Source organism: Vombatus ursinus, unplaced genomic scaffold (genome assembly GCF_900497805.2).
Source record: "Vombatus ursinus unplaced genomic scaffold, bare-nosed wombat genome assembly UNPS02014777.1, whole genome shotgun sequence".
Lineage (NCBI taxonomy): Eukaryota > Metazoa > Chordata > Mammalia > Diprotodontia > Vombatidae > Vombatus > Vombatus ursinus.
The window spans coordinates 3,098,875-3,108,934 of NW_020954555.1; the positions used below are offsets into that span (position 1 = coordinate 3,098,875).

General features: G+C 39.2%; 1 protein-coding gene and 1 pseudogene across 2 annotated transcripts in view; both read left to right on the forward strand.

Annotated features, from left to right (window-relative positions):
* Nucleotides 1-10,060, forward strand: part of LOC114045031 (acid sphingomyelinase-like phosphodiesterase 3b) — a 43,668-nt gene that overhangs the window by 11,373 nt on the left and 22,235 nt on the right. For both annotated transcript variants that reach the window (XM_027864818.1, XM_027864817.1), the window contains exon 2: nt 1,101-1,456. In XM_027864818.1, coding sequence (XP_027720619.1) covers nt 1,396-1,456 — 61 coding nt within the window. In that variant the 5' untranslated portion in view covers nt 1,101-1,395. The remainder of the gene's footprint in view (nt 1-1,100; nt 1,457-10,060) is intronic.
* On the forward strand, nt 7,880-8,088 carry LOC114045032 (annotated as a pseudogene).

Consider the following 10,060-nt stretch of genomic DNA (forward strand, 5'->3'; position numbering starts at 1 on the left):
AAATGCAAATTAAAACAGCTCTGAGGTACCACCTCATACCTATCAGGTAGGCTAATAGGACAGAAAAAGAAAATGATAAAAATTGGAGATATGGGAAAATTGGGACACTAATGCATTGTTGGTGGAGTTGTGAACTGATCCAGCCATTCTGGAGAGCGATATGGAACTATGCCCAAAGGGCAATCAAACTGTGCATATCCTTTGATCCAGCAATACCACTACTAGGTCTGTATCCCAAAGAGATCCTAAAAAAGGGAAAAGGACCTACGTGTGCAAAAATATTTATAGCAGCATAATAGGAGAATGGCCGAACAAATTGTGGTATATGAGTGTAACGGAATACTATTGTGCTGTAAGAAATGATGAGCAGGCAGACTTCAGAAAAACCTGGAAAGACTTAACATGAACTGATGCTGAGTAAAGTAAGCGAACCAGACAAACATTTTACACGGTAACAGCAACAGTGTGTGATGATCAACTATGATAGACTTAGCTCTTCTCAGCAAGGATCCAAGAAAATTCCAAAAGACTCATGATGGAAAATGCCATCCACCTCCCAAAGAAGGAACTATGGAGTCTGAATACAGGCCAAAGTGTACTATTTTCGCTTTTTTGTTGTTGTTGTTGTTTTGTTTTTTGGCTTTTCCCTTTTGTTCTGTTTCTTCTTTTACAACTTGACTAATGTGGAAATATGTTTACATGATTGCACAGATATAACCTATATCAGATTGTTTGCTGTCTTGGGGAGGGAGGATGGGAGAGAGAAAAAAATTGAAACAAAATCTTATCTTAAAAAATGAATGTTGGGGTAGCTAGGTGGCGCAGTGGATAGAGTACCGGCTCTGAAGTGGGGGAGGACCTGAGTTCAAACCCGACCTCAGATCAAACACAACGCTTACTAGCTGTGTGAAATAAAATGAATATTGTATTCCTGTTATTTTCCCAACAACTCTAAAAGGTGGGTGCTATTATTTATTATCACCTTTACTTATAATGAAGATTGAGGGGAAGTAATCTTAGTCATCGTTATAAGTCACATAACTAATACATTTCTAAAGGTGATTTTAACTAAGATGTACTTGGTTTATGTATTTTTCCAGGGTACAAGTACATTTGGAGTATCTTGAAGAACAGGCCCTACTGAAGTACAAAGTACAAAGTACCTTTTCCTTTTAATTCTCTGCCTTCCCAGCCTACCTACACATTCTGTCCCGCCCAGTACACACCCTGCAGGTTAGAAGAAGAGTTCACCAATTAGTGGTCTGATTATTCAGAGTACCAGGGACTGAACAGAAAGTTCTGCTGACTGGTGTCAACACCTCCAGAGCAAACGAAGATCTGAGATCTGAAAAGTTCCTGAAAAAGTGAAAGACTTTCAGAGGAACACTCGAAAGCATGAGATACCTGAAGTTTCTGCTTTTCCTGATACACTGGAGAGTCACAGGGGCTGTTCCAGGTAATGCAATAGATAGAAGGTGATCTTTCACTTGTACAATCCATCTCTCTTAACTGGAGATTTGCCTTTCTAGGCTGCTTCCAAAAATAGGAGTACTTAAGGATACTGGAGCTGATGTTAACTTTAGAAAGAGGCAGAATTCCCAAGTCGAAAAGCCGAGAAAAGGAATCTTGTGTTTGGAAATCGTGCCTTCTCAAAAATCCTCCTCCAGTGCCTCATTGTGGCATGGAGGAGATCCTGGCTTCTCCAAAGCTGTTGCAGTGAAAGATGAGTCCTGGCAGATCTACTCATGCTGGGAAGGAAGGCTTCTGGTTGTCTAAAAACCAGTTGGGCTGACTGCAGAGAGGTCATAACCTGGCCAGTAGGTAGTGAATGTTTGGGGGTTTTTGACCATGTCAACTCAGCAAACCCATGTACTGGGGTAAGAAAAGATTATGGTTTATACCATTGAAGGGGCTACCCACATAGAAAAAGAAATGATGGATCTTTTGAAGTATTAAGGAAGTATCTAGAACTGATGGATCACAGAGCCTAGAGAGAAAAGAAAGGTTGAGTAGTGGTGATGTCTGTTGATCTGGAGAGCAAGGAGACAGCTAGCTGTGTGAGTGAGAAACAACGAGCATAACCCAGATCTTTGTTACTGAGAACGGAAAGCAAGGGATGAGAGTTAAACTGCCAACAGGTTGAAAGAGCCAGAATGTAGACAGGGAATGTGTTCTGCTCAGATGCAGAAGGCAATAGGAAAGGTTGTGTGTGGAGCTTTATGACTTTGAACTTGTTTCATAGGTTAATTTGTGGGTCAGTGGTTCTCAGAGTATGATTCACAGATTCACCACCCGCCTCCGGGAGTCTCTGAGACCCTTTCAGGAGGCCTGCAAGGATAAAACTATTTTCATAATAATTCTAAGATGTTATTTGCCTATTTAAATACTTCTCCCTTTTCCAACTACATATTTGTGTGAAGCAAGATATTCATATGCTTCAACCAAAACAACTTATTACAACAGATTGAATACAGAAACAAATAGGAGAATCCAGCTGTCTTCCATTAAGCCAGACATTAAAGAGATGTGCAAAAATATGTAAAACGATGTCACTCTTCTCACAGAAAATATGATTATTTTATGCTAAATGTATGTCTTTTACATTAACATATAATGAGTTTGCTATTTTATTTTCAATAATAAATATTTTAAAATTTATCCATTTAAATTTCTAATACAGTAAACATCAATAGATATAATTCACATGAACAGAAGCCCTTTGAGGTCCTTAATAAATTTTCAGAGTGTAGAGGGGTCCCAAGACCAAAAAGTTGAAGTATTGCTGTCATAGAGTGTTAGAACTGCAGTGACCATAGAGACCATCTAGTCCAGGTGTTCTTAACCCGTTTTGTGTCATGGATTCTTTTGGTGACAGTCTGAAGCCTCTGGATCCCTTCTCAGAATCATCTATTTTAATGTATAAAATAAAATACCTAGGATTTCAAAAGAAATTAACTTTACTGAAATATAGTTATCAAAAAAATTTTGAAGCCTACAAGTTCACAGACCCCAGATTAAGAACCCCAATTTAGTCTAATCCTCTCATTTTATTTTTGATATATTTTGTTTTTATATCTCCCACATTTTCGAGTATATACCTTTCACTGTCAAAGAACCATCCCTTATAACAAAAAAATAAAATCAAGAAAAAAAATCAAGAGGAAAAAACAGTTCAACTAAACTAATCAACATATCTGATATGATAATAAGAGCTAGTAGCATTTACATAGTGCTTTAAGGTTTGCAGAGTGCTTTAAAAATATTAATTCATTTGATCCTGACTTCAACCCTGGGAAGTAAGTGCTATGATTATCCCCATTTGTGGTGTTATTCAGTTGTGTCCAACTCTTTGTCATCCCATGGATCATAACACACCAGTGCTGTCCATAGAGTGTTTTGCCATTTCCTTCTCCTGTGGATTAAACAAACAAGTTAAGTGATTTGCCCAGGATCACATAGCTAGTAAATATCAGAGTTCTGGATTAGAACTCAGGTCTTCCTGATTCCAGCACCAGTGCTCTATCCATTGAGCCACCTGGCTGTTTCCAGACAATCCCAGAAGTCTTTTCAAAAACTGAAAACAGTGGGATTTCCCTTGTGGCTAGTGACCAAAACTGGAACAGAGTCTGTCATTATCTATTTCTTCATATGACCGAGAGTTGATTTGTATAAAAACAGAACTTGGGAGTCAAAAAAGGAACCAGAATAGATATTCTAGCTACTAATGAGCCCCTTCCAAAGTGTGGTTTCCACTCATCTGCCTTCAGGGGGTGTGAGTAGTAAGGAAGCTGAGCAGAGAGGACAATGAGGTCAGTGTGGTTCGTGCTACCAAAGAAAAAACGGCATCATTTCTCTTCTCACTCATTCTGCTCCTTTGTTGTTGTTCAGTGGTTTTCAGTCATGTCCGACCCTGTGTGACCCCGTTTGGGGTTTCCTTGACAAAGATCCAGGAGTGGTTTGCCATTTCTGTCTCCAGCTCATTTTACAGATGAGGAAACTGAGGCAAACAGGGTGAAGTGACTTGCCCAGGGTCACCCAGCTAGTAAGTGTCTGAGGCTGCCTTTGAATTCAGGTCTTCCTGACTCTAGGCCTGGTACTCTGTGCACTGCCCCACAAAACTAGATCATTGCTGTCTTCTCACTCATTCAGCTCCTACACATCACCAGAAAGTCAGTCTCTAAGAAAATGTGTACTCTTTGGTTGGGATTGTTCTCCAAATCCTTGTTTTCTTTAGAGATATACTGCCCCCTTGTGTTTCTCTGGTACCTTTGCAGTACATGTAGGGCCATGTGAAGATGCTGACAGATTAATGGGTTAGAGCTTGGAAGGACAGGAAGCTTGCTTCCTGTCTTCCCAGGCTTCTTTCACTTTACTCCCCTCCACACACTCTATGGTCCAGCTACACTGACCTTCTTGCTGCTCCTTGCACACAACTGTCTCTTCTCTGGTTGTCCCATGCCTGGAATGCTTTCCTTCATCACCTCTACTTTCTAGTTTCTCCAAGATTCAGATCAAATCCTACATTAGGCTTCATGAAGACCTTTCCTAGACCTCCCTCTCTTTCTCCTTCCCCCTATTGCTTGTGGCTTCCCTAGAGATTATTACTCTCTAGATAGATAGATAGATAGATAGATCTATATAGATATACAGTAAATGTTATTGTAGTAAGCACTATATAAATGTCAGTTGTGATATTATTGTTACTCAGTCATTTTCAGTCAGGTCCGGCTCTCTGTGACCCTATTTGGGTTTCTCTTGGCAAAGATACTGGAATGGTTTGCCATTTCCTTCTCCGACTTATTTTAAAGATGAGGAAACTGAGGCGAAGAGTGTTAAGTGACTTTCCTAGGGTCACCCAGCTGGTGTCTGAGGCCAGATTTGAACTCAGGAAGATGAGTCTTCCTGACTATCCAATGTGCCATCTAGCTGCTCCTGAATAGATAAATCTAGAGATATATCTATAGGTAATATATGTGGATGGAAGGTTATAATATGTATATAAATATAATGCATATAATTTGTATATGTGTATATGAATATATATAAATAGAAAGATTTTTGTGTTATATAGATATATACATACACATACATATATATTTATATTACATAGTTGTTTGCATTTTTCTCCCCCATTGGAATATGAACTCCTTGAAAGTGATTTTTTGGCTTTTTTTGTGTCTCTAGTTCTTACTTAGCATGGTGCCTAGCACCTAGTAAGTACTTACTAAATGTTTGTTGACTGACTACTGAGCCCCAGAGGAGGACCATGGTTCACCCAAAGTTACCCAGATAGTTGGTGCTGGAGCTTAAACTAGGATCAAGTCTCATATCTCAAAGTTCTTTCTACTGAGGATCCCAGTCAGCCCATTTCCTAGGATACCTGTCTCCAGTGGAAATAGGGATCCATACATGGTCACTTAAGGTATAATTTTGAAATAGATACAAATTCACATGGTCACTCAGAAAAGCCAACTTGTTTTTAAGACACCACAAAACCATAGCTCATGAGTCTCCAACACTGTTTATTTTGACTAGTGAACCTTTCCCCTCTGCATAGGGGGTGGGTGGGAGTGATTTCTCATATCTCTTCTTTTTAACCATGTTCTTTATAATTTTGCAACATTCATTTTTGATGTGGGTGTTTGTGTTCTTTTCATTTACATTGTTATAGTCTTGTGTATGTTGTTTTCTCCGCTCTGCTTACTTAACTCTGTATCAGTTCATATAGATTTTTCCATACTTCTCTGTGTTTATTACAATAATAATTTCTTACAACATAGCAATATTCCATTACATTCATGAACCACAGTTTGTTTAGCTATTTCCCATTTGATGGGCATATACTTTGTTTCCAAATCTTTGCTATCACAAAAAGTGTTGTTATTAATATTTTTCTGTAGATAGGAGCTTTTTTATCAAAGGTCTCCTTGGAATATAAACTTAGTAATGGACTCTCCGGATCAAAGGATATAGAGATTTTAGTCATTTTATTTGAATAATCTAAAGTGCTTTCCAATTGTACTGATTCATAGCTCCAACTCTGAACAATTGTCCAGTGAACTGTTTGAAGACCATTCAGGCAGTCAGCTCCCCTTAAAAGTGCTTAGGCTCACAAGGGTTCAAAACATTACTGTTTAGTTTGCATAATAAAGGATTCAAAAAGCATTCATGTCTGAGCCCATAGAGAGTTGAGATCCTTTGCCCTCTTGGGGGGAGGGGGTCTCCTCTACCCCCTAGGAAACTGTAGCTACTGTGACTCCCCGGGTGGAACATCAGCAAAGGGGCAGAGCTCTGTACCTCGTTTGTCTTTTACTAGACGCTCTCATTCCTCCATTCCCTGGCAGGCATCATGGTGCTTTTCACAGAAGTCACCATCCTTGGCTCTGCTGTGCTGTTCCCCACCCTTTGGCTCTCCTCCAACAGAATGTACTAGTTACCTGTTCTTCAGGTGCCAGCTCTTGAGCAGCTGTACCCCAGGTGGAGTTAGTTAATGCTGGAATCTCCCCTGATTGTGTTAATAGTATTTTTTCCCCCTCTAACTTGAGGACACAAAACACTTCTGGCCTATTTAAATTTTTTTCTGTTTTATCCCTGGATCCTGCAGACTTCCTCAAAAAGATCTCTTCATGTGGCCATGAAAAGTGCTGCTTTCCTGAATCACTCAAATAGCATTGTTTTTCTGTTCTGGGTCAGTTCACGGACCCTTCTCTTTCCAGTGTTTCTCCAGCCTAGGTCGAATTGTTTGAGGTTAGGAGAGATATCCTTACACCTTTTTTTTTTTAATTTGTCTTTCTTTTTCGGTTCTTCCTCTATAGCTGCGGCCTTCAAAATGTGGTCTGCAAGCCCTTAAGGTCCCTGAGACCCTTTCAGGGGGTCCTTGAAGTTAAAACTACTCTCATAATAATGCTCAGATTTTATTTGCATATTAAAAAACCCTTCCTTTTCCATGTACATATCTGTGTGAGGCCAGCTTTTCTTCATATTCAGAATGTCCAAAAATGCAGTAAGACTTTTGGGACTCTGCAGTTCAACCACAACCATGTAATGCAACAGATTGAATGCAAAAGCAGACCCCAAGAATCCAAATGTTTTCTATTAAGCTAAACCTTAAAGAGGCTTGCAAAAAAATATGTAAAACATTCATTCAATAAACATTCGCTAAGCACCTACTATGTGCCAGGCCTTGTGCTTAACCTTGTGCTAAAGGGGATATAAAAAGAAACAAAAGACTGTCCCAGCCCTCTAGGAGCTTGGTGTTTGTCCTTTCTTCTCAAAGAGGAAATGACATGAGGGAGGTGATGCCGTGACTTGCAAGTGAATTGTATTTAAGTGAGGGAAGGCTGTGCAAAGTCACCAGCCTCACTTTCTCCTCTGGAGCCATCTGGGTCCAGTAGTGAGATATAGATCAGGATGACTGGAGATGGCCCTGGATGCAGTGGGAGACTTTGGCCTTTTCAAGCTCAGGTCTTTGACAGGTCTCAGCTTAACTGAGTCCTTGCAGTGATTAAGGCTAGGTGAGAAATGAGGCAGAGAATGGCCTTTTTTACCAAGTCAAAAAAAAAAAAAATCAACTGGGAGGGGAAGAACCTCAGGGTTTCTGACCTGACCAAAACCCAAACAATTGCTATTTATATTCAATCTGAACCAATTTGGGCCCAAACAATGACCAATGGGGCTTGGCCTAGGATGTGCCTGACCTGTGGTAGAACATTCCAAGCTCCTTTTGGTCTGTTCAGCCCCAGTCATAACTTGACTCTCACATAATGATGTCATTTTGGTCCTCTTCAAGATCAAAGGACAGGAGAGCCAGAGGAATCTGGGTTTAAGGCGTGGTCCTTAAGAAAGAAATCTGGTGACTGGGGGTAGCAGAGGTCTCCTTATGTCTGCTATTTTCAACTTTCACGGCCTACTGACAGTAATCTTACTGCTTATATGTACCTGTGCGTATATCCGATCCTTGGCTCTTAGCCTCTTGGACAAAAATAAAACCGGACTGTTGGGTATATTTTGGAAATGTGCCAGAATCAGTGAATGAAAGAGTTCCTATGCTGTATAGTAATGGCTTTCAGCATCTTGTTCATCCAGTAGCTGGAAAATACCAGAATTGAATTGCTATCAGATTTCTATAGATAAAGGACTTGCCTACAGAAAACAATGGGAAGTGATTATTGACCCTTTCAGCCGTGTAACTTGACTGAAAGACTCCTGATTGCTGTTCTCAATTATATGTGTTAATGGACCAAAGTTGTTCTCTATAAATAACTAAGATGCAAGTGTTAATACCAGAATCGATTGATATCTGCATAATGATTGACCTTATTTATAGTTCTGCCACTACAATGGCATTCTGTAAATGTCATTCTTTTGTGTCACCTGTTGATCTCCAGGAGGTATTTCTATTGCATGCAGTAGAAAGCAAACTTGGTAAATGATTGCTCAAGTTCCATTCTGTATGATTGGGGGGAGGGGAATTGTATCCTTATATGAGAACATTTCTATAATGAACATTTTCTTATTTGAGAAAAATAGTTGGATATTATGCAAAGGTTCATAAAAATTGCATTTGTATCTAATAATACTTTAAACATATTTTCCCTGGACAACTCAATTTGTACTCAGTTTTATCTGTGGCTTACTATGTTTTCCAACTTTATGAAGTCAGTCTATGCAGTACATATACAGAGAAATTGCTAAGATTCTATGTAAGAGTGTTACAAGAAAAGTATTGTTTTCAGACCCCATTACAAAAAACATAAATTCTTATAGATTTTCTCAGTTAAAGCAAAGAATTATAAGGAAATTTTACTAGGGTATTTCCCCTTGAAATCTGGATCTACATGTATCTTAAGCTTTTATTCAAATACCTGCTACTAAAGAAAAAAACATTTTAAAAATGAAGTGAACTAATTAGAACAGTTGTGAAATGATGATTCCTGTGTTTCACTGATTTGGATCTCAAGTCTTTAATAATGAAACAGTTATTTTCATTGCCAGAAATTCAAATTGTAAGAAAGATTTCAGGGGGTTAGGCTTCCACAGCAGGATAAGAAATTCCAAGATCTTGTGGCTAGTCCCTCAAACAAACAGAAAGTACTCCAAAAACAACTAGTTCTTAAGAAAGAACCTGAGAGGCTAAATCGGTTGCAACCAGCTAGGTTCAAGGACGGGGCTTCAATAGGGCAAAGGCTTTTCCTCCAGCACTTGCTTAATAAGCTTATTGAATATGAACTCTCACACCCCAAGGGTGGAGATACCCGCCATTTTTAACATGGGATCCATGAAGTGGGCGGAGTTAATAGAACATGGACAAACGTGAGATGGGCGGTCCAGGAAGGGTGTAACTCAGATGAGCTAGACCAATAGGAGCCCTCGTGGGTGGAGTATGGATCTTACTAACAGTTTAAAATTTGTTTCTAGGAGCAGCTAGTGGATAGAGCACCGGCCCTGAAGTCAGGACGACCTGAGTTCAAATCCGGTCTCAGACCAAACACTTGACATTTACTAGCTGTGTGACCCTGGGCAAGTCACTTACCCCCAATAGCCTCACCAAAAAGCAAAAAAAAAAAAAGTTGTTTCTACCACTGAACCAGGGTCCATGTGCTACTAAAGTGTGTTGTGCTCGCTTCTCTCAAGAGAAGCCTAATAGATGATTCTTCACTCACTCTGAGCTTGGTTTTGTTTTTAACTAGAAGGCTTTATTTCTCTAAGGCCTTATTTCTAACAAAACTGTATTTTTAAAAAAAGACCTTGAAGATAGATCAATTGATTCAAACAAATGATTTTTTTTTGACAACTTGTCTGTTGTCTTTTAGATGTCTCAAGATGTATAACTGGTATATGCCGATACTGAGCTGTATCAAATCCACTAATTTAATATTCTCTATTCTTACACATATTTGATGCTAATCGCCTTCAGATTGAACAAAAGAATAACATCAGTAACATTTAAAACAACAAATTATAAAAGTGCAATTTATGTACTCTGCAAGAGTGCAGTTATTTTTATAGGTCTTCAAGGAGAAGGCAAAAAAGGAAGTTTTCCTGGTTGAATACCCTTAAA